Raw genomic sequence first — 24,736 nt, forward strand, 5'->3', positions numbered from 1 at the left:
CCTACAGCAAGCACGGCTCTGGTGACTCTCCTGACTGTCTTCCTGCATCAGCCGCCACAGGCTCTACACGTGACGGGCAGTCTCTCTGGAAAGAGGGGAGCTGCTGTGAGAATAAAGCCAAGGCAGTGGTAACGCCTCCGTTTATCTCTGTTCCTGGGCATAGGAACGAATTGTATCCTGAATTTACTTTACCATTCATTTTAGGGATAACCATGACAGCTTGAACCTCTTCCCTTTTCAGTCAGTAAGAACTTGACAAATTAATAGTTATGTTGATTGTTTCTAGAATTAAGTACCACAGTTCATTGGCTCTATCATATAATGCTAGACTGAGCTGGGTCTTGTTACCACAATTGTACGTGTGTGCTTGTGTTCATCTCGTTCTGAACAGGCAGGTTCTGGACTGGTGAGACATGTTAAAAGGAGGGTCCCTGATCAGAATCGCTCACAGTCATGAGGTTTGTTAAGTGATTCAGCCTAAGTAAAGGCATTGTTTCTGTTTGAGGATGTTAATTAGAGAACTAAATTCTGCAGAGAAAAGTTGATTGTGGAGAGAAATAAATGGCATAGCAACCCTGAACTCTTTCTGTGTGTTTAACACCTGATTATACAATTTTTTTTTTTTTTCTTTCTGGGGTCTCTCAAACTCCTATTTAACCTTAGTAGAAAGGGATTTCAGGGGCACTGGGCTCAGGGCATCCTCCACTTTTAAATTACAAATAAAACCTCTTCAGCAAGCCTCATGTGTCAGAGGAAAAGACAGAGACAGAATGTGCTCAAGGTTACAGAGATGTTCTCTGGCACAACTGGGAAAAACTGCCAGAGCTGTGGTGTCCTGTCCTTGGTCTTCATCTGCCAGACTTTGCCATTCTGTGCCAAGAAGGTACCTGGGGTAAACCCAGCCCTGCCTTCAGGGAGAGCAGGGGAGAGGGGACAGGAGGCAGCTGTCCTTTAGTTCCCCTTGGCCAATCTGGGCCCATATATTGCTCATGTCAGTGAACAATCTCCTTCTTAAAGGGTTTTTGACTGGACACAAGGACGCTTGGAGGATGACCTGGTGTTATTGTGCTGTAAAGAAGGATGATAAGGAGAACTTGGAGACCTATTGTGATGGTCTTTGCAGCTCCCCCTGCAATGAGCTGCTTCCTTTTCTGTTGTGTGCTAATTTATAAATAGACCAGATTCCGCTACTCAGAGAAAGCTTTTGTCTCTCCTTGTACTCGATATATGTGATACTCTGCAGTGGAGAGCAGATGTTTGTACCAGATTCTGCTCCCATGGAAATGAGCAGTAGAAGACTCAGAGGCGAGGGGTGAAATAGCATCAGGGTTATCTCTTGTCCTCAGCTCAGAGCTCCTGTTACAGCCAGCCTGAAAGGCCAGAAGATGCCCTTGGATTTAGCAGCACAGTCTCGAGTGTATGCCCATGTCTCTGCTGGAGATGGACATCCTGTTGTTTGCAGAGTCCAGTACAGCTAAAGCTAAAAAAAAAGCATCTGTCTGCATAAACAGGAATTTTCCTCAATTGCAGGAGCTAGCAGAGGACACTACTTTGTCTCTGTCTCTGAAAGGGCTGAGTAATGTTTTATTTGTTTTGTTATTTTTGCTGTCTTCTTCCAGCTCCATGACTTTGGTGGTGCCTTTGGCAGAAGAACAGTTGCCATTGTTCCCATTTTATCCATATCCACCAGAGGATTTTGTTTTCCAGATTGTTTGCTGCTGCTGAAGCCATAGCAATAATGCTCCTGTATAGCTTTACTTAAGGGAGGGAAGAAACAAAACCACATGACAAATTGGCCCAATTTATCACAGCAACAGAAACCTGCAATTCAGCTCAATTGCCCCCACAGGCCAGCTTAGACAGCATCAATATTTAATGACCTGAGCACCACTGCCTTCACAGGTTGGGCTCCACCTCTGCCCTTTCCTTGTCACAGGTACCCCCCAGGAATGTTACCCCACCAGTGTGGAGAGCACCCCCAGAATTCCTCTGGGTGATCAGGGTCTGTCTTCAGCCTGCCAAGTCAAGCCTGATTGCTACCCAAAGGGGCACAGTCCAGACCTGCTGGGTATGGCTAAACTCTGCCCCTTTTTCCTGCCTGGCTGAACGACCCATGCCATAGGTTTATGCTCAAGTAACATCTCCTGGCTTTCTGGGCATGCCTGTGGTCTGTGGCAAACAGGAAAGCAGGAGTAGGACTGCACCATTGCAGCTCATGGCCTCTCCTACAGTCTTTTTTTGGGTAATTGTTTAAACCAGACAGGACTGTTCACTTGGTAGCAAGCTGGAGGTGGCTTCTGTTCAGCTCTCTATATCTGTTCCCATTATTAAGGCAAGAGTATTTTATTCCAGAAGGAGCTGCAATGAAATAAAATGCCAGCAACATGTCCAGCACATGGTGCAGGAAGACTTGAAAAGAGGAGGAGTCAAACTATGCCAAATTCCTCCCACTGTGAGCCAAGCAGGCATCAGAGGAGGTTAGGAATCTCTTTTACTGAGCCCAGGCTCTGAACTGGCCCTGAACAGTAATTGGTATCCAAGAACATCTCCCAGCTCCATCCCAGCATGTGGTCCCTTTCTGGCTTGCTCTGCTTGGGACAGTAACAGGAAAACAAGTGACAGGTGATACAGCTATTTACAGCCATAGGCATGTTCCCTCATGGCTCTCTTGCCTCAGTTTCCCTGGTCTGTAAAATGGATGTGACCACAATCTCCTGGTGACAAGCACAAAGTAAAAAAAAAACATTTTTATCAGGGCTGTGTTGGGGCAGAGGAATTTGTGCTGCTGGACCAGCAACTTGAATTCCTCCAGCAAAACAGCATCTTCCACTAGGTTCTCTGCTGACTTGAAAACCCCCATGATTTAGCAAATTGCATATTCCAAAGGGGGAGTTCATTATCCATTCCACTGGCAGCAAGTGACAGAGGCTATTACAATAAATGGCATTTTGGGAAGATAGCTCTCTAATTCACTTACTAAAACACTGACCATTGGGGCTCAGCTCTTTATGTGGGATACATTCAGCAAAGCCCTTTTGTGACTATCTCCCTGCACCAAGGAGCTGTTAGGATAAGGGTGATTAGGAATAAATGTAAGAGCACAGGTTTCTGTATCAAAATAGTTTGGGCCAGAGGCTGCATGGCTGAGGGGACCATGATGTGCACAGAGGACTCAGGTATTTAGAAGGGAAAAGCTGGCTTGCTGCAGTTCATCCAGAGATGCTGGGCCATTTCCAGTGCCAAAGCTTGGCTGCTGAGGGATAGCTTCCATCCCCTGGAGCACTTGGTGACTGCACCCAGACCCTCTGCTCTTGTAGTTGTAGGGCACCTCTTTTGTTATGGGCATGGCTCAAGACTAACACAGCAGAGCTGTGCAGAATAATATGTAGCTCAACAGACATCTGCAAGTGCCCTAGAAAATACTTAATGGATTGTTCCATCAGTTAACTGTCCAAGAAAGGAATTGTGAGCCAATTCGGTGCATTCCAAATCACAGTTCTGTGAAAAAAAGTTAACATAGAGCACAGCTCTTCCCCCTGGCAGCCATCCAGTTATTAATTTCCATGTATTGGCTGCATCTGAATGGGCTTGGTCTTCCACCCACTGTTTCTATTTATTTGTTTTCCATTCGTCTCCACTAAAATTAAAACTCAAAGCCTTCCAGAGAGAATGGAAAACAAACATGCTGAACCAATACTGCTGCCCACATACAACCAGCAGAAAACCCTGCACTTTTTCCTCCTTTGCACTGAGGCAAGATCTAAGTTTTAAGACTCTGGCCTTTCACCTGAAAAATAGCACAGTTAGATATGCCATTAGCACAGTCTCAAATTCTTGTTTGAGACACATCAGTAGGCAGCATCCTTCAGCTCTTGGTTGTGGGTGCTCCAGGTCATAGTGACTGCAGAGACCCAGTGCTGGAGATCTTTCTGGATGAAGCAACTTCATCATGAAGCACGGTTTAAGAAGACACAGCTGATGGTCCAGATGGTCACATTGGCTGAGAGTTTATGGGTCAGGATTAAAGGGAGGGCAGGACTGGTGACATTATAGTAGAGGTCTGCTTCAGACTGCCTGAACAGGAAGATGGAGCTGATAACATCCTCCACAGACAGATAGGAACAGCCTCACATTCACAAATCCTGGTCTTTATGGGGGACTTCAACCACCCCAATACCTCTTAGAGGGACAGCACAGAGGGGACAGGCAATTCAGGAGGTTCCCAGAATGCACTGCTGATTACTTCCTTCTCCAAGACACAGAGGAACCAACAAGGAGAGGTGCAATGCTGGACCTTGTCCTCATCTACAAGGAGGGGCTGGTGGGGAATGTGAAACCCAAGGGCAGCCTTGGCTGCAGCAACCATGGAATGGTGGACTTTGAGGGTGGCAAGGAGGGTGCACAGCAAGCTCACTACCCCGGGCTTCAGGAGAGCAGAGCTTCTTCAGGGTCCTGCTTGGTGGAGTAGCCTGGGATAAAGCCCTGGAGGGCCCAAGAAAGCTAGTTAATACTCAAGAACCACCTTCTCCAAGCTCAGGAGCAATGCATCCTAACAAAAAGGAAGTCAGGCAAAACCACCAGGAAGCCTTCATGGATGAGCAAAGAGCTCCTGGACAAACTCAAACAAAAGGAAACCTACAGAGGGTGGAAGCAAGGACAGATAGTCTGGGAAAAATACACAGAAAGCACCCAGCCTTCCTCACATTTGCATGATTTCCTATTGGTGTCTTAGTTTGTTCTGGACACATTTATTTCAAAGCACATCACCTGATAAAATGGTTTGCTATAAAATCCCAGGCTTTTACAATGGCCAGATTCTTTATGCATCCCAGTGTGAATAAGAACTGAAAAGCCAAAGGTTACTTTTGGCTAAAACTTACTTTTACTTAAAACTTATTTAAACTCACTTTTAAAGTTATACAAATTATAAAATACCTTCATTTACAATTACAGTATTTAAATCCTATTTGCAACAGCACAATCAATAGGATCCAACTCTTGATGTACAGGAAGGGATTATTACTAAGTAAAATGCACTAAAATAAGGCCTTGGTCTTTTTCAAATGTTTTCCTTCCTTAAAAACATACACAAGTGACTGCATAGTACTAGTTATGAGTCTGGTTGAATATGAAATTCTTCTGATTGTTACCTAAAAGGATTTCCTTCCTCCAATAAAGAGAGTTTCCAGTTCTGTGTTTATAGCATCGTCAGGAATTACATCATCCTCCATAAACTCATCTCCAAGCTTCTTCCACCATGGCCAACGAGTGTATTTTAGCATAGTGTTGTGGGCTTGTCTTGCCTTGGTAGCTACAGGGATTGATCGACTCATAAAGGCACCAAAATCTTTTTCTGTAGTCTCTGCCAAACCTGGAGCATCTGCAAGAACAAGGAGAAGAGTTTTCTGTATTTTGTTTGTGGTTTTATAAATATTAAAAAAAAAAAAAAAAAAAAAAAGAGGAACACTACCCTCCCACTTCCCACTGTCCTAGGCCACTCCTTTCCCTGTGCTGGCATTGCAATTTTACGACTACATGATAAATCATAAATCTGGTTGGAGAGGCAATCCAAATAAAGGATAATCTGAAAAAAGAAAAAAAGAAATACATAATGGAGTAGAAAGAAGAAAGGGGAAAGATGGACTACTTCTTTCAGGTGCAGTGGTGGTATCCACCAAAATGACTTCTTGTGGAAGTATAACCTCAGAGGATCTCCTGGTCACTGCTGTGGATCAGTGCTCCTGGTGCAGGGTGACATCAGCTTGGTGTTTCCACTGCTCTGGTGCAGCAGCCTTGCGGTTTCCCTCCTTGGATGACCCAGCACACTGTAAGTGTGTTGCTGATTTGCCTGCTCAGGGAGTGATGAGCTGCAGTGACACAGCACATGACAGACTAATGGAATTCAGTAACTTGCTGAATTCTGCCCAGCTTGGGTGCTCTCTGGTGGCTGCAGTTTGCTACTCTTGCTTTTTCATGCAGCCACTTGTCTGGAATTAAGATAGCACAGTAGTGAATTCTGTTTCACTTAAAGCCAGGCCAGAGAAACAGAAAACATGGAAATCGCAGCTCAAAGATTTCCCCCTTCATCTGGAAGGGGTGAGAGTGTTTTAACCAGCAGCTTACTCACAACACGAGAAAACAAATGTGGGTGAGTAGGTTGTATGATACCCCCTTTTTAAGAAATTCTAATGCCTGTTACAGGGCTATTGCTTTTCTTGTGAACATATCAGACAGAGACTTTCAGCAGAAGAATAAGATGCTCCTTGAAAACAAGTGTTTATCTTTAACTTACAGCAGCACTTGGATAATCTCTAACAAAGCCTGGATCTCAAGATAAGGCATATAGCAAAGGAAGAAAGATATGTCAGTTTCTTTCTAAATTGGTTTAATCCAAATGGTAATCAAAGCCATGAGCAGAGCAGTCACATACTCATTAGCAGTTCCACATCGGTGTTGATCTGAGCCAGCAAAGCCTCTCTCCGCTGCGCTGCTCTCTGATCCAGCCTGTTCCTCAACAGGAACTGTGCCAGCTTTGCCTGAGCCTGCATATGCAATTCTTTACTCATTTCTTCTGTCATTTGGGAAGCCTGGAGGAAAGTAAGTTTGTTACCATTAGGAGCTGGTTATTTTAAAACTTCTGGGGGCAGAATAATGTCTAAACAAGGAATGCAAATGCTGTTCCGAATTGTTAACTTTGTAATTTTGCTTCCTCTGCAACTCTCTTCAAAATTATCCATCATCATGTATATAAATTTTCCAATTACAGTTTGCTTTGACACTTTTTATTAGATTAATGGTTAAAATCCCCAATATCCTAGCACCTTGCTGTCAAACAAGCAGGGTTAATACATACATACCTCAAATGGATTATCTTGATCATAATTTATGAAGCTGAATATATTTCATCCCTACAGTATTTTATGTTGCATCATTAATGCAAATTATGAAATGACTAAGAAACAGACCGGATGCAATTTGATGTAGTCATCCACCTTCTGCTGCAAAGCTAGTCTCTGCTCATCAGTCAGTCCCTTGGGTTCTTTCCAAGGAGAAAGAGGTCTCCTCCTTCTTCGTTTCTCCAGGAATTTACAAGCCTTTGTAAGGAACATATGAGAATATGACAATCACAGAGAGGAAGTTTGTCTTCCCACTTTGTTTGTAAACAATCAGTGAAAGTGTTTCAGTGCTGCATCTGTTAAAGCCTAAATGCAGCCAGGATGTTGAAAAGACAACATACAAGGTCAGCATGAACACTAAATAGTAACAACACTCATAGTAAGTTAGTGACTCATCTGTAGTATAGTGACATTCCAATCCTGAGTTTCAAAGAAGCAGCTTTTATATTTTAGTTGCAAGACTGTATTAGGCTTTGTAGCCTATACGAGGTTTAACCCTTTAAAGCAACTTGTGGCTCTAGACTATCACCCCCAAGTAATTTTTAATAAATTATGGCTACATTGACAGTAAGAGAATACACAGAGTTTTATGGGGCTTCACAATAATCCACTCATTCCTATCTACTGTTAGAACAAAGTATAAATACTTACTGCTCTTTGAATAATAACAGCTGCTTTATACTCCTTAAGAGATTGTTTTTGCTGATGAAAAATTCTTCTTGCTCTACACCCTCGCCAGAATCTCTGGATAGTTAATGCTGATTTCTCCTCCATTTCCTGCATGTATTTATTCACCTGGCCTACAAAGGTAACAAAAATCCACAGTTAGAAGACTGCAGGTTAGGTTCTCTTAACAATTTACATTGTTAATCCTCAAGCTAGAGAGTACCAAAAAAACTTGGGTGCTCTCAGTTAAAAGCCCCTCTTTCCCCAAGGTGTCCTGGCTGTGGGTGAGGTCTTGCAGATCAAAGCAATGGAGCTTTGTAACACAAGAAAAATGTCTCTCCCTTTCTCCTGCACCATTTTGAAGGCACCAGATCTTGATCAGTACTTACTGTGCCCTAGGGGAATTAGCACATTCTCTTTCAGATAATTGGGTCAGGAGAAGAGACAGTAAGACTACAGTGAAAATAGACATGCAAGATTGGGAAATAGATTTGGGGAAATTGTTCCTAAAGACACCCAGACATTTTAATCTTCTGCTATAGTTTAATATAAATCATACTGGCATGGACAACTTCCAGTAAGGTCAGCTGTCGTTCATGGAAGAGTCTCATGGCCCTCTGTCTCTGAAGTTGCATTTGCAGTTTTAGAGCTTCATCTTCCTTCTGTTTTGTTAAATGCTGCAGCTCCTGTTCCCGTTTAGCTCTGCAATACACAAATACATTAACAATTACCTAAAGCTGTACATTTCTTTAAAGTATCTCTCCTTTTCTTTGTGTTAAGTGGTCCAGCATTGAGAAAGAAAATCCACAAAACAATCTGCTATGTCAGCTGTTGGCTGCAGAATGACACCAAGCAATGAGAAGTCTTCTGCAAACTAATTACCATACTATCTACAGCCACGAAAAACTCTGAACCACTCTATGAAATCAAAGTATAAAGTTCTAAGGACTCTGAAGGGAATGATGCATCATGTGGGACATTCACAGCCAGAATGAACTGGAACAAAAATTTTGATTCCATCATCTGCTCAAGAGGTAAAGCAACATTAGCCATCTGCTCCAGTATCCACCTTTTCCAGTTCATCCAACAGCATGCATGGCACCTGCTTCCCACAATACATACAATTATTCTTGTACTGACTGCAAGAGTAGATCAGAATGTTGGCTGCCAAGCCTCACTTCTTAATTTCTTTTTCTCCAGGAAATACAGACTGACACATTTGGTCCATCAACTTTGTTAGAGAACACTAGGAAAGAATTTTCTTGCAAATTCTTCCTGTTCTAGATTTGATATTAGGATGTTGCCCTGCTGTGCACTGAAAAACCTGCAGCAGAAGCTTCACAGATGAGACAGCTGAAAACTCTGCAACTGGCCCTGGAGTATTTAAAGCTAATAACAACATGTACATCAATGAAATACACAGCAATATATCAATATAGAGACTAACATAAAATACTTAATATACTGATGTATTGATACTAATAATTACTGAGACCACTTGGTTGTGGTCTCAGTGAAGCATGAGGAGGTGTGAGCTAAAGCTCCCTGTCCCTTCACTGCCCCTTCTCATCCCCATGAACCCAACCTTGTTAGCAGCTTAAGATGAGAATGTACAACTTTAGCCCAAAACAAGGTAACAGTGGAACTTCTCTGCTCCTACTGCAGCAAAATCACTTCCCCACTCAGGACCTGAGTACCCTCACTGGGCCCAAAGCCCAGAGTTCTGCTCTCCTCTAGCAATTTTCTGGGGACAGTGAAAGAAGTGCTTTAAGCACTAGGAAAGAAAACCAACCAATGGACAAAGCAGAGGTATAAGGGATGCCAGAGGAGGAAAATGTCCACAGACTAGATCTAATGTCCAGCTAATTCTGCTATTGCTGCATGGCACATGCCTTTAGACTCACAGTACTAATGAGCGATTTGTGTTTCCCATCACTAGTATAAATTGAGCTATAATTTTTCCACCAACCATACCTTCCCTTTAGTCTCTAAAACTGGTTTGGGAGAGATTGGGATGGAAACTGTTGTGTAAAAGAGATGCTCTGGATTTAAAGATCTGACCTCAACAGATAAAAAAGCCTCCACCACAATCTGACAGACCATAATCCTTTTACAACTGTAATGCAGACTTGAGGTGTGCCCACACACCTACCTACAGAGACAGAGCATGTTACATGTGATTATATCAGAATGGTTTCAAGGAAACTAAAGGTTTTCAGCCCACACATTTCTACAAATTAGAGCTGTACATTTTTACATTTTTAATGTAGGTAATTAATATTTTTAATCCAAATATTATATTTCTAAGACAAATGAAGTCACAGGATCAAACAAGACTTTTGTTCACATTTTCTTGATAAAACTTTTAATATTTTGCCCATCAATTTTTATCAGCTTCACTAAGTTGAAAACTACAAAAATGTTTCATGAACTTCTCAGATGCACATCTGTGAAACCAAGAGCATCAGTCAGGTATTTAAATGATTCTTTAATACTGATCCTTTCCTATGTAGTCTGCAAAACACATTCATCCTCTGTTTCTCCTAATGATAAGATATATTTGCTTGCACAAGACCACACTGTGACAGGGAACTGCCTCTGAACTAAAGTAAAACATACACATAGTAAGATCCAAGCTTCCTTCTGCAGTTCATGGCACAAAGCAGCCTCCCTCTGGTCGTCTCTTTAGAAATGTAAAATGGCTTCATTTTTGATGCATTATTAATAAAAATTATTGCCATTTAAAATGTCCTACAATTAGCTATGCAATAGCTTCAAGGAGAGACTACAGGCTTTAACATTCACTGAGGAGTTATTTCTGAAACCACAGTTTCAAAAGTTTATAACTTGCAAAGTTTAAGATCTTTCTCTGCAGCTGCAGGTGATCAAAGTTTGGAGTTTCAATCTCGGCACTATTTAACCACACTTGTTCTAAAATAAATCTGTGACCATAACCAGAACCTGACAGCTAAAAATTAAAAAGTCGTCTTAAAAGCTCTTCTGAAGCTCTCAAACACTATTTTTCAGTGTAATGTTTTGAGGTAGACAGAAGAAAACCAACACTGGCACTGTACAGTTACTGTATTTGCTCAGTACACTGGGACTGAGTGAGACATGAACACACACAGCTGTAAGGACATTTATAAGTTTCCATTCCTCTCAATATTAAACAAACACTTTCAAAAGTCCATTTAAATTACTTTAGAGCTATTTAAAAGGCACACACTAATGCTTACAATATTGAAACTATGACACAGGGAGTCAAGCAGCTTGGTGATTGCTGATAGTCTCATCATCCTTTCCTGCTGCTTTTCCATCTTAGCCCATCATCCAAATTTTCTGGGCTATAAGTTTAGCTTGCAGGCTTGCAAGGTGCCTTATGAGGGAAGGAATATTGGCTTCAAGTGCATGGTGGAGTAAAAAGGAGTGACAAGGATGTCACTGCAAATCTTTCAGAATTTAAAAATTACACCTTAGATAGTCCAGTATCCTCTTAAGGCCAGTCTAGACAATAAAGCATAGTTGTTTGCTTTGTATTACTTTGGTCACAATGCAATGTGATTTGACAGTGATTTATAAGATCTACTTTTGACACAGTAATGATCCATGCGCAAAAAAAAGTTTGAAAAAACTTGCTGTGGAGTCTAAACTTGATATTAATCCCTTAACCTATGTTAAATTCAAACCAAATTTCTCAAAACAGTTAGCCTAACACATGCTAACATTACTGCTGCAATCTAATTCAAGTGAGATGAGCATTATTTACATAGCTTCCTTCTTCTCTGCTGCTCCAAGACAGAGGATACTATTTCTAGGTCACTGAAGTAACTCTGCTTCTGAGAGCCAAAGATTTAAAAATTAATGAAGAACAAGGTCTTGCAAACACTACACTGGCACTATGGGCCAAGCACTCTGGGCCTTGGTTTCTGCAGCACTCTGGCATGTGGAAGCTTCACTACAGCTCCAATGTAATTTACAGAGCAATTCTGTGTCAAGTTAACTGTTAACCAGTTATCTGTCCTACCACCAGTACATCATCTTCTAGTGCTATTAGTGGAATCCCATGCCACACTTTCAGTTTTCCATATGCCACAAATTTTTACAGAAACATGAAAGCACCGCAGAAGTAAGTTTTTTTTCATGGTGAAGTCTGGCAGATTGGAAAGGTACAGTTGAAGCTTTTGGCACCAGAAGTGGCAGTTTGGTACTGCTGATAAAACACATTGTTTGGATGTTTCTACTAAAAAAAAAATCTATAGTGAACAGGCTCACATTGTCATTACATTACCTTTATGTTTAAGAAATAACAGCTGGAAAAAGGCATCTTCAAGAAGAAGGAACACTTGGTCAACCCAAACTTAGGGCCTGGGACATGGGAACAAATTCTCAGGGAAGCTATATCCAGGAAGGACAGGAAGGTGAATGGGGATAGCCAGCATAGATTTATCACAGGCAAATCACATTTGAGCAGCTTGATTGCATTCTGTGATGACTGGCTCTGTGGATGAGCGGAAAGCAGTGGATGTCATTTTCCTTGACTTCAGCAAGGCTGTCATCACAGCCTCCCATGCAAGGCAGGGCTGACACGCAGAGAAATCTCCATAAACACAGAAAATGGTTCAATAAAAACCACATGAAGTTCCAATGGTAAATTCCACAGCTGGTACTAAATAACCTCATGAACCAGCACAGGCTGGGCACCAATTACCTGGACATCAACTCCAATGAAAAGAGGGGACAGGCTGGACACAAGACAGTAGCAGCCCTTGCAGGAACAAAGGCTACAGCTTAGTTGGAAGATTATTTGGCTTTACTTGGCACACCTGGAGCATTGGTCACACTCTACTGGGACCCCCAATGGAAGAGCAATGTTGACAAATGGGAGGGATAGAGACCATCCAAACAGAGAGACAATTATGGCCATGGAATGTAGGATATATAAGGACAGACAAGGTGTGTTTAGCCTAAAAGAAGCAAAAATCTGTCTCACTACCTAAAGAAGTGTTAGAGAGCAGACACAGCCAGACTCATGGGGGTGCTCAGAAAAAGGACAAGAGGCGGTGATAAAGAGTGCAACAAGGAAATTCCCACTGCCTGTAATGAAAGAATTCTTCAGAAGGCAAATCATCCAGCACAAGGAAAGGGATCAAGTCAGATGGTAGGATCTCCATCCTTGGAGACCTCTAAAACTGGATGTGGCCCTGAGCATCCAGATGCCATTTTGAGGCGGAGCCTACTTCAAACAGGACACTGAATTACATGACCTGAATTTTTCCTCTTCCTTTGTCACTTGAAAAAACCCAGCCCAACTCAAACCATTGTACTAGATCCTATTCTTTACTGTTTTTCACAAAGTCATACTGTTTACCTGAAGCTTCTCTGTAAAGTGATCACTGCTTGGGGTAGCTTTTTCAGCCTTTTCCTTGTCTGAAATCCCCGCCATGCTGCCTGGATTATACAAGCTGCTTCATGCTGCTTCTGAAATTAATAAAACAGTTGGTAGAATATTTTCTATGCATATAAAAACACTTTATTTACTGCTTGCATAATTGGACCATCTCAACATTTGGCCAAACCCCATCAGTTTTCAAACGCCTTAAATTGGAGAATTTAAGGTCTTATGAAACGGTTATTATCATGAACTCCACACTTGCCCCAAAAGCAGCTAATCTGGTCACCTGTATTGATGCTGTCTGTGATAAACAAATGAATCTACAGCACAAATATATATATAAAATCAATATGAGAAATTTAAATTTTAAACACCTGAAGCACTTGGTATTTCAAATGGTAATTCAATCAAAATGCCTACACTAGAGAGGACAGAAAGACAAGTTTGGAGAAAGAGCAGCAGGAAAAATGTTACATTTGCAGTATGATCAGAAGTCACTGAAATGCAAACATGAAAAAAAATCTATTCTGTTCTTAAATGGATTTTTTAAAAACCCCACAAACAAACTGAATCACAAGACACCCAGCTCTGTTGAAGATGAAAGCAGGTCTCTGCAAACATAAGTGATTTTCATTGAAGTATTGTCTCTGAAAAACCTGCATGTAAATTTTTTTTAAGATGCTTATGAAACATACATTGTCTCTTTCATTGGGGACACAGTCCAGGTGGTGTTCTTAGTGCACATTTTTTGTATATGACTTAATTCTATGTAAATGCTGCCTAGAATTCAAGGATCTAAATTTGTAACACTGATGTGAGAAAAACAGATGCAGTTATTTTAATCTGATAGCAAAAAAATTAATTATTTTCCCCCTATGGTTATATTGAAATCTATGGTGAATCTGTACAGAAAGCCAATCTCTCGAGTCACAGTCCTGTATTTTAATGACTGAGCAATTTCTTATGTTTTAAAAAAACACAATAAAATAATTTCAAAAAGGCAATTAAAAATTAATTACCATAGTGAAATAATAACACAGGTTTTCAAAAGTGTCTACAAAGTGATATAGTAAATACCTTCTAAACATACACAAATCACATGTAAATAGGATTTCACATCTGAAAGTCACATTAAACTTAATCACCTGTATTTCTCCTTTTCCACTGGATTGTTCCAAATACAGCAGGTCCAAGAGTTGATTGACCTCCCTGTCAAATCCTTTGCCAGTCCACTGTTTGCTTAAAAGCCCTTTTAATCCTAAGAGAAAGAAAAGAAGCTAATTCAGTAATGTGAATTTTTCCTTTCAGGCTTTCAAAGTAACAAACTGCGAATCAACAAATCAAATCTGATTCTATGAGCGAAGAAGTGTGAGAGCTGAAGACCATCAACCATCTTTGAGTGTCAATGCATAATCTTATCAAAGCATGTCTAGTGCTCCAACTATTACAAAGAAGTATTATCCAGTGATTTTGTATGTCCAAGTCAACATTGTGTTTATATCACTGACAGTCAAATTGCCAATGTACTTTCAGTGTCTTATCAGTAAGTCATTGTAAGGTGCTAAAAAGAATTCAAAGCACCACCCAAGTGCTGGGTGTTGTTAACACTCTTTTCATATTTTTCGTAATAAAATTTATTTATATCCAACTGGAATCGTTTGATGTCTTATCTGCATAGCATCATTTAACTGTGAGTACACGTGCATCCAATCCATGAGACAAAAAAGCTTTTTGGGTTTGCAGTAGCTAAAAAGCACCCTTGTGCTCCCTCCACAACACACACACTCCTTATGCAACATTTTAGTGTGCTAAAATGTTTGTATCAGACAAATCCCAGAGCCTAAGGGCTCTGCAGGGAATTGGAGGGAAGAGGAAGGAGGGCAGGAAGTATGTGTGTGTTTGCCTCCTGAAGAACTGCGCATTCAAGTAACTTTTCCATCTTCAAATCATTGTCCATAAACATATTCATACACTGGGCAACTCCAACACAACACTCACATGTACTTACAGGATCTGGAGCACACAGAAATGGCACCTCTGTGGCACCGTGTGCACCATTTTAGAAAAACAATGACAGTTAAACACTTCAGGAGAGACAGGCAGGACTCCAAATGGGTGCCCCAAGGCTGCCTGAGCCCTGCAAAAGCAGGGAGCCAGGCTAGACAAGAGAGCTCCCTCACAAAAGTGCTGTGGGTCTGACACAAGCACTTGCCAGTCTCTGTACAGACTACACAGCCATATGCTCCTTTTGGCTACTGACAGGGAGTACCTCCAGTGTGCCTCACAGATGTGTCAACCCATGCAGGACAAAAGGCCAGGCCCTCCAGGAAATGTGACACAGGGACTATGCTGGTCTTCGAGATGCCCTTACCTCCAGCAGCCTGCCTACACCAGCAAAGCTCACACCAAAGCACCTCACACTGCCAACAGCTCTGAGCCACTGTGAAGCCAAGGGACTTCAGTGAGATGGCCAGATGGTGGAAATGCTGTAATGCTTTCTCTGTTGCTTTTATTCCTCAAAGTCTCTAAAGGATTTCAAAGCCCAAATTAAAACTAACAGAAGGATTCTAACTCAAAACAAACAAACAAAAACAAAAATAAGCAAAAACCCTAAATCAAAAACAAAAACAAACAAAAAAAACCCCAAACACCCACAATTTTTTTTCTTTTCTTAGTGGAAAGAGGAAATATGTACAGGAGAGAGATGAAGAAGAGAGAGAAGAGAGACAAGTGGCATACTGTGATTCTAGAGCAAAATAAAGCATCCTTTGATGGAGATCTACACAACTTCAAACAAGTGAGCATTCTACAGCCAGGATGATCAGACCATCAAAGCAGCTTCCCAAGAACCCACAATGTGATACCAGACTTAAGCACATTATACTTAATTCCACAATACAAGGAATCCCTCCTCTCATTCTGTAGGCAAAAGGGTGGCAAAGCTTTTCATCTGGTCCAGAAATCTATCTGGCTGATACTGTATAATAAGTAGTCAGCACAAGTGCAAAAAATGGGAATTGGACATTTTGCCTTGCATTTCTTCTTTTTACTGTCTTTGTCCTCAAAGGACTGAGGCTGCTCACAAGTAGTTTTGACCCACAATAACATCCAGAACATAAAAGACATGGCAAACATTATGCCTGTTCCTTAGTCTCCATGGGCATGATAGAGTACAAAGGAGTTTCCTGGAGCTTCCTGCTATGTTAGAGACAGAAACATTAAATGGGACACCTCATTGAGGAATTAATAAATTATACACATAGAACAAATTATACACATACTCAGCCTTATCATATAAAGGCATCAAGACAAAATGATAAATTAATTTCATGAATTCTTGGAAAGAGTTCATTCCAATTCCTTGTATATCAAAAGACAGTCAGCTCCTAGATAACTAAACAGCCCCCTATCAGATGATAGGGGGCCCTATCAGCCCCCCTATCAGACCTGCAACAGCCAGGGTCACCAGGTCACTCTAAAACTTTCATGCTCTGGATTAGTGAGCCTTAGCACTATGGTAGATGTGACACAGGGCTCTGTGACTGTGGCAGTACAGGCATCCTGCCAGTGGATCCCTCAATAGCCAACCTGCACAGGGAAACAGAAAGAAGCAAAAGCCCATCAGGTTGGAAGTGACAATCAACAACTTTAAAAGACAAGTTGCCACATGCAGAGTGCTCAGTACACAGAAGAAAATAAATCTAGGAAACAAAGAGGTGCAGTACCTTAAACTGCAATGAAAATGAACAGAAGGGGGAAAACCGACAAAGCAACATGGCACTGCAGTTTCCACCCGTACTACAGAGTTATTGAACCACAATGGGAAAACTCTGTCTTTTTATTTTCACAGGGGATGTAAGAGGAGGCTCAGTCATCAGTCCCATGCATGTTTACAAACCTTTGTAGCGAGCTGTGAATAACTGCACAAGCTGTTTGCAAGATTTTGCCACTAACAACAGCAGTTTTGTGGCAGCACTTCCTACAGCAGGATTGGTGGTAGAGGAAAGCTTATAAACAAGTTCATCCAAAACAGAGTGAAGGGCTTCTTCTTCAACTTGAAGCAAGACAGAACTTTAAAAAGAATAAAGGAAAAAAAAAGGTGAGTGGGACAGAAGTGTTCATTGAAAAAAATGTTCTTTTAAACAGTGACTTATTTTTAGCTATGTCAGGCTGTATACAGCAAGCCAAGATGCCCAGCTAGCTGGACCAGGAATATGATCCAGACAGTACTACTGTTTCAATCAACCAGTTACCACTCCCTCAATTTAAGAAGATTCAAAACCCAGCTTTTTAATGTTTTCAATTTCTACTACAAAGAATAGGGAAAAAAAAACCCAAACAATAAAACACAACAATGCTCGCATATGAAAATATGTTATTTTACCAAGCAGTAATGAACAACCTTTAATATTTATTATTAAGAAAAATAATGACACAAAAACAACCAACCTATTGATCCTCAAAATACTGTGTAACACAGACATCATTATAATTGCTGTTTCAACATCATCTGTTATTAACAACTGCAGGAAGCGATCATTTTGTAGTGCTGCAAAGAAAACCAAAAACAAGCAAACAAGAAACCATGCAATCAGAACCAGACTTGAAAATACCATAAACCAAATAAGTCATAGCAAGTAAAACCAGACACTGTCTCTGGAACAAACTTCCTCATTTATAATTCTTACACTGAAACTTACTGGGATAACTAAACTACTTCAACCTCCAAAAAACATGCTGAATCTTGTTTTTTCTGCCTTTAGACATCCCTCCGGCACTGATGTTGCAAGGGAATGAAAGCTTTAAACCCCTTTATGTTACAACAGTACCCTTTTCTTATAACAACAGTGGAATTAACACTGGGGCAACAATATCCAAAAAAGTTAAGGACCTCAACCTTGACAGTTTGTTACCCCAGATTATTTAATGCAAGTCCACTGATGTCATTAAAGCACCATCTTTTTTATCCCAGTGTTTCACTGGCTACGTATTCAGTAATTTTGCTGACCACGTGTGTTTTTAGTTACACATCTTATGATCCTTAGGTTTTTGTCTAATACTAGAAACAAAACCAAATTCTGCTTTGCAGAATCAGTGTGATTAGCATCAGTTTAAATGAAAGCTTATTTTGGTCAGAAATATATAGTGAAGTTTGTTAGATGTTTGTAAAATTTCTTGTCATGACAAAAACTTCAGAAATCTGTCTCCCAAATCTATCTACTTATCAGGGCTAGCAATGTACTCTGGTCAAACTTCTCCATATTTTAATCACACACAGGAAAAGATCCATTGTCTTTTATTGGGAAAAAAAAAAAACCCAACAACCTGATTTTTAGAAGGTATAGACTTAAAAAGAGAAATTATAGAATGACACTTTAAATATTCATATCTGAAAGATTAGAAGGGGAACTCTTGAGTATTTCCCTTTAGTGGATATTTACCATTTTAGATATTGCTGTTGAGCTGACTACTAAAAGAGACTGATTTAACATCTACTCCAGTTTAGAAGACTAGGTGGAGATTAGCTTAAGAGTAAATTTTGATACTTGTAGTTGACATAAATAAAAGTTCAGGAGTTGTGTGGGTTGTCATTTCCCTTACCACATGCTGCTAGTTGAATATGCCCACCGAACAGCCAGCAGATGGCATCAGTTACTATTTGGAACCAGTGTAAAAAGTCTTGTTTTTCTTTATCCTAAACAAGAGAGAAGTAGGTAAAAACATGTGTATGTAACTTCATTAAGGACATCATCTTGATGTCATGGGAGGGTTTGTATGCCTCAGGAATTTGGCGACCAAACTCCACCAAATTTCCAAATGAAGTTGGCAAAACTGTAGAAACCAGTTAAAAAACCCAACTTATGAAACTTTTGAGGTCAGAGATCAATCAAGAAGATCTGAAGATACTAAAAAAATAAAAGCATCCATTTGGGAAAAAAAAATCACAAGGAGAGAGATATCTTGTTTACTCCTTAAAAATTTTTGATAGCATTGGAGGGATAAGACAAATAATAGCTCAGCAAATATGCATCACAGATTTAATGCACTAAGTGGGAAATATATTGCTTTAAAGAAGAGGGGGAAAGTAAAAAAAAAGTACAAAGTGGCCAAGGACACAGTCAAAATGGAAAGGGTTCCTGATAACTGGTATGGTGAAGCTTCAGAAGCACCTCCTAGTTGGAAGTGTGGGAGCAAACACCAAACCACTATAAAGGTGAAATTTGATCTGTTTGCCAAACAGACTACATCATGTGCTTGCCTGTGATAGCACTGGACTGGAAAAAAAACATAGAATCAATCATAGAATGGTAGGAAAGGACCTAAAGTCCATCTTGTTCCAGCCCCGCTGCCATGGGCTGGGACACCTTCAGACCAGATTTCTCAGAGCTTCATGGAACCTGGCCTCCAATGCTTCCACAGGAGCATCCACAGCTTCTCTATGCAGCCTGTCCCAGTATTTTACCACCCTAACAGCATAGAATTTCTTCCCAATACCTAATTTAAACCTCCCTCTTTCAGTGTACAGCCATCACCCCTTATCTTGTCACTACATGCCCTTGTAAAAAGTCCCTCTCCATCTTTCTTGTAGCCCCTTTAGGTACTGGGAGGTGATATAAGTTCTCCTCAGAGACTTTTCTTCACGCTGAACAACCCCATCTCTCTCAGCTTTTCTTCACTGCAGAGGTGCTCCAGTGCTCCTCTATGACCAGTAGAAATTCAGGTTTTAACATGTGAATGCACATATGGATGCACATTCCAGTCTGTATTCCAAGTGTGAGCCACAGACTACTGGAAATCTGGAATCTTGGTGTGTGGAACAGCAAAAGGGTTTTTGACAGTACCACATTGCTGACAAATGTTACAAAGCACACGGTCATACATCCCCCATTAACTCAGCCTCCACAAATGAAACCCTGGGAAGCCTATTCCTAGATCCCTGCTGGAGCCCCAGCCCTCAGTCAAGATTTGACTTTGTATTTGGTCCAGAATGACAAGGAGAGATACAAAATAACAGTAATATGTTACACTGTAATATTATCTGTTCTGTGTTTTGGCAACATGGCAGTTTCTGAAAGCTATTTCACTACTTCCTTGACTTCAAAAACTTGTACAAAAAGCAAAAGAGAGCAGAATAAACTTCAAATCCCCACTGGTAGAGTGGGATTTCCAAAATTCCACTGAGCAAGCATCAAGTCTGGGTGCCCAGTCACCCCTGAGACCATGCAGTTTAAAAGCCAAAGTACTAATTATAATGTAGACTGCCTTTGCATTCAAAAGAAATCTCTGCCCACAAGCATGACTCAAGTAGCATATAGACTGAGACATAATAAGAAAGTATGGGGGAAATTACACATTGTGGATAAGAGTCTCCTGGGATGTCATTTAGGAAGCTTTCTTGTTATGCACAAAATGCACTTCTCAAGTACTGCACTAACAGAAACTATGTTATTGCACTGATGCTTTCTGAGAATTGATTGTCTGTAGTGTCTATCACAATACTTTGTAGGAAAACTTTGGCTAAGTACAAGAAGCCAGTGACCCAAGAAATGAGGTAGGATGAAGAAATGAGGATATTAAAAGAAACTGTCAGAATCTATGAAGATGGTCATCTAAATTACTTGTGGGGTTTTTTTTGTTGGGGATAGTTTTCCTTCTGATTCTAGAACTCAAAATACTCCAGAAGCATGAGGGAACCTCACTGAGCAAAACCCTTCTTCATTGCAAAAAAGGAGGAAAATGTGAGAAAGTGTTTAAATCTATAAATTCATTAAGTCTGCCTTTGGCATTCTCCATTTGCAAGTTCAGAAGCAGTGAGCATTCTTGGAAATTTTTTGCCAATTATGCAGCAGGAATTGAATGACAAAACAAACTTCAACAAATCTGATTTAAAATTTTAGGACTCCCTAAACCATTTTTTGGTAAAGCTGAACAAAGCTGAGTGAGAACTAAGTCATAATGAAGGCTGAACTAATTATATGCAAAGTTAAGACACTACCGTGACTGGGATGCTATCTTTTGTAGGGCTTTTTGCAGTGGCTTTGCACAAGCCATGGAACAAATGCTGCACAGTGACAGATTTCAGCTTCAGAGCTCGGAGGCATAAGAAAAGCTACTGCAATTTCTGGAAAATAAATTTTCATAATACCATGTCCCTAGAATAATATCCTACTTATCCAATATGCAGAAAGTTTGCAGGTGTTCTCTGCTCTTTTAACTATGAAACTTAAATACCTTGATTGCTCGGATAAATCGTGCTTGCAAGCGTTTTCCCAAAACCAGCAGGCTGTCTATAACTGAAGGAAGAAACTTCTTGTAAAATTCCTCAGGATCTTCTTTCACCTCTAGCCCTATACAACAATGACTGAAATGGAGCAAAACAAAACAAAACAAAAAAAGAAAAAAGAAAAAAGGGAAAAAAGTCAACCTGAATAGTCAAAGGCCTGTTTGAACAACTTTGAATGAATGTCACGTCATCAGAGAAATGCTTCAGTGGCATGGGACAATTCCCTCTGAACAACAACACTGCTGTGACTGGCTCCAAGGTGGCTGCCTCCAAGGAAGAGCAACATCTCACAGGTTAGAGACCACATTACTACTTATTATGGCATTTCTCAGTTAAAAACATATCCAACACACTTTCTCCTTTAGCTTCATAGAATCTGTTCAGGCTTGTTCCATATTCTAGGGAAGAGCCCTGATGGTCATAAAGAAGGAAAAAAAAAGGAAAAATAGAAAGGTAGAAAAAAAAACCTGATAAAGTAAGCCTGGTGATGAAGGGGGTGCACATCAGGCAGTGAAAATATGTATTAAAATATACCACAAAACCTTCAGCAAGCCTATCTACAACTTTTCTTAAACTGAGGAAGGCATGTGAGCTAGAAATCAGTTCCTCAGACCTAAACTCTCTTAATTTACTCACTGCAACACGTCAGTTGTTTCTGGAAGACTTTTTACAAGAAACTGCATGTTTTACAACTGCTAAGTTGTTTCAATTCTGCACTGATACCAGTGCAACAAAGAGTCTTCCTGACTTTTTATTAATTTTGCTTTCTGATATCTTACCCAGGCTATATTAACATTTTGGGAATGCACACACATAAAGCTGTCTACCAAAGCCCTTGGAAAACAAATTCTAGGCATGAAGCTGAGAGCCATCTAGCTACAAAAGGACATTTTTAGAGCTAAAATAAATTTCAGTATTCTCTGCAAATGAAACAGCTTTTAGGGGATGATTTAAGTATCACACTACTCTGGTGATAACTCTTGCATCCCTTACTGAAATTCCTCGCATTAAAAATTCATACTGCAGATACAGCATAAATAAAAGACAGTCACATAATTACTTCATGCCTTCGAATTTTACTCCCTAGTTAAGCCAAAACTAAACTTGAGGAAACTTCAAAATGTATTATTTTTCCTGACATTTAAAATTGAGATTGGATCACTGGGGGTTTGAGTTTAAATTTTTCTTATTTACAATGCCATTCTCACAATATCACTAGGTCAGGTTATCAAGTCTGTATGAACTGTGTCGTCTATTATATTTAAAAATGTAAATAGATACTTCAAATGGGTATATTCAATAAATATTTAACTATAGTCAAGCCAAGCAGTGAGTCAATCAGGCTGAAGATCTTTGCAAGATGAAATCTAAGCAAACAAAATAACAATTTTTAAATTACTACAAATCAAAATTATATAATTACTGGGTAAGAACTGTTGCACTGGTGAGTACTGTCCACAAAAAAAGGTAAAGCCAACACAAACCCTGTTCCCACCATACAGTTCCCCCAGCTCAATGAAACACAATGCAAATGAATTAAACAGGACCAATTAGGCTATGCCTGACCTCTCTGCTCTTGACTGTTTCCCTGCACTTTAACCCTGGCCTTTCCTGAACAACAAGCCTTGTTCTGGATGGGAGCCAATGTATTACAGCTTGAAAAGAGAAAGAGCAAGATGAAAGGACAGAAAGAAAACTGGAAGAAAACTTCTTAGCTTTTTTTTTTTTTTTTTTTTACCTTAGTATCTCTGCTAGCTGGGCAGCAGTAGCCCAGGCTCCATGCAGCTGAGAGTGGTCTTGCTTAAGGACCAGCAAGCAGTACTGAGTAAGACCATAATCATATATATCTTGCTTAATTTTATTTGATTCTTCACATCCTAAGGAAGGATTGCTTAAAATTCCTGTGGGAAGAAAGTGGGAGAGAGTCAAAGAGGAACATAAGATTCTGATGTGCAGAGTTTTTTTTTCTTTTTCTAAAATGTAAGAAGAGTATATGTACACAGAGCCAGGATCCAGGATTAAAGTAATTGTAAAAATGCTAACAATAGCATCAAATATTTTGTCAGCAATTTTTGCTGCTACAGCTACAACTCATTTGTAAGATAATATGACAATTGGTAAGGATAGCTAAACTTAGGTTTCCATTTTCTCTCTACATATTTAGTAGCAAAACATACATTACCTGGGATATGAACCATTTGTATGAATTTCCTAGGCTAGATAAAACCACAACCACTGGGAAACACATAGCTTCCTTATAATTACATCCCAATTTAGAACAGGACCTGACCTGTTTCAACCATTCCTATGAGCAGTGGCAGTATAGCAGAAGGAAAGACAGGGAAGTCACACAGGAGCTCATGATTTTGTTTCTATGTTAAGATTTAAAAACGGAATACTGACAACTACCCTGGCTTTCTGCCCAAAGAGCACTGAGAGAAATGATTTGACCAAGTGTATGATCCTTGCCTGTATCAGCAGGGAAAGGGCCCACATTATAAGGGTGACAGCTGAAAAGCAGAAAAAAAAAAAATCTATCCATTTGCTTCTCAACTCCTCCTCCTTATTTTTGCCAAGTCAAACGCCACTCTCAGGAAAAGCTGCCATATCAACCTTCCTTACAGAGTTTCAGAAAAACCTTCTGTATTTAAGGAGGTAGACGGGAGAGGGACTGGCCATAGTTCACCAGATCATAATTTTATTTTAGGACCGGCATTAATTACCCTTTAACTTCAGCAGCAGCAGGGGGATGTCCTGTTCTCTGCTCTCAGTGATCTGAGCAGCCAAGGCCAGGACCTGGGGGTCCGTGGCTGCCATAGGGAACAGCCAGAAGCGCACACCACCATCGATTCCAGCCTCTTTCCTTTTCACGTTAAGGCGCGGGGTCCTCACGCCACTACTTCACCCCAGCTCCTGCACCACCAGCTGGAAGCCTCGGGCCGCAGGATTCCCCCTGAGAAAGGAAACAAACATGGAGGAAGCCCCACTCGCGCTCCCTCTTGAGGCCGCGGTCTGCCGGACCGGCTCTGCCGGCAGGGCGCACCTTCGGCCGGGCAGCCTGAGCGCGGCCCCACCTCACCCAGAGCCGGGGAAAGGGCAGAGGGAGCGGTGCCCTCTCCCACCGGCGTCACCCTGGTGCCCCCACTGTCCCCGGGAGCGGCGGCGCCGGTGCCGCGAAGCCCCCAGGCCGCGGGGCCCCCTCGGGGCGCTCTGAGGGGACCCACACGCACCCCCGACCCTTCTCACCGCCGCGCGGGGGCTCCCCGACTGCGGGGGGAGGGAGGGGGGATTGGAACGCCGATCCCGCCGTCTCCAACGCGACGGCTCCCCCACGCCCCCCTCCCCTCACAGCTGTGTGGTCGCGGCCTCTCTCCGCCAATCAGCGCTCTCCCCTGAGGGAGGAGGGTGCATTTGCATATCCGCGTGCGGGCTGGCGCCTCCGACACCCCACTGGCGGAAACCTACATGGGGACGCGCTCGCTGGCCAATCCAGCTCGG

The 24,736-nt window shown here is 41.2% G+C and overlaps 1 protein-coding gene across 5 annotated transcripts; it reads right to left on the minus strand.

Moving 5' to 3' along the window:
- Positions 1-24,587, minus strand: IQCB1 (IQ motif containing B1). 5 transcript variants are annotated; one of them, XM_053982983.1, is made up of 15 exons: positions 24,485-24,587; positions 23,962-24,191; positions 22,977-23,139; positions 21,187-21,316; positions 18,556-18,649; positions 17,404-17,503; positions 16,853-17,025; positions 14,100-14,212; positions 12,931-13,040; positions 8,122-8,264; positions 7,548-7,696; positions 6,966-7,094; positions 6,431-6,587; positions 5,151-5,380; positions 1-85 (listed from the first exon to the last, which is right to left on the minus strand). In XM_053982983.1, the coding sequence occupies exons 2-14, from the start codon at positions 24,053-24,055 to the stop codon at positions 5,151-5,153; spliced, it is 1,785 nt and encodes a 594-aa protein (XP_053838958.1). In that variant the 5' UTR covers positions 24,056-24,191; positions 24,485-24,587; the 3' UTR covers positions 1-85. The 5 variants fall into 5 exon arrangements, with proteins under 5 accessions (XP_053838958.1, XP_053838957.1, XP_053838959.1 ...); XM_053982982.1 differs by lacking the exon at positions 1-85 and adding an exon at positions 1,557-1,757; XM_053982984.1 differs by lacking the exon at positions 1-85 and adding an exon at positions 1,781-2,714.
- Between the last annotated feature and the right edge of the window lie 149 nt (positions 24,588-24,736).

Source organism: Vidua macroura, chromosome 7 (assembly GCF_024509145.1).
Source record: "Vidua macroura isolate BioBank_ID:100142 chromosome 7, ASM2450914v1, whole genome shotgun sequence".
NCBI classification, from domain to species: domain Eukaryota; kingdom Metazoa; phylum Chordata; class Aves; order Passeriformes; family Viduidae; genus Vidua; species Vidua macroura.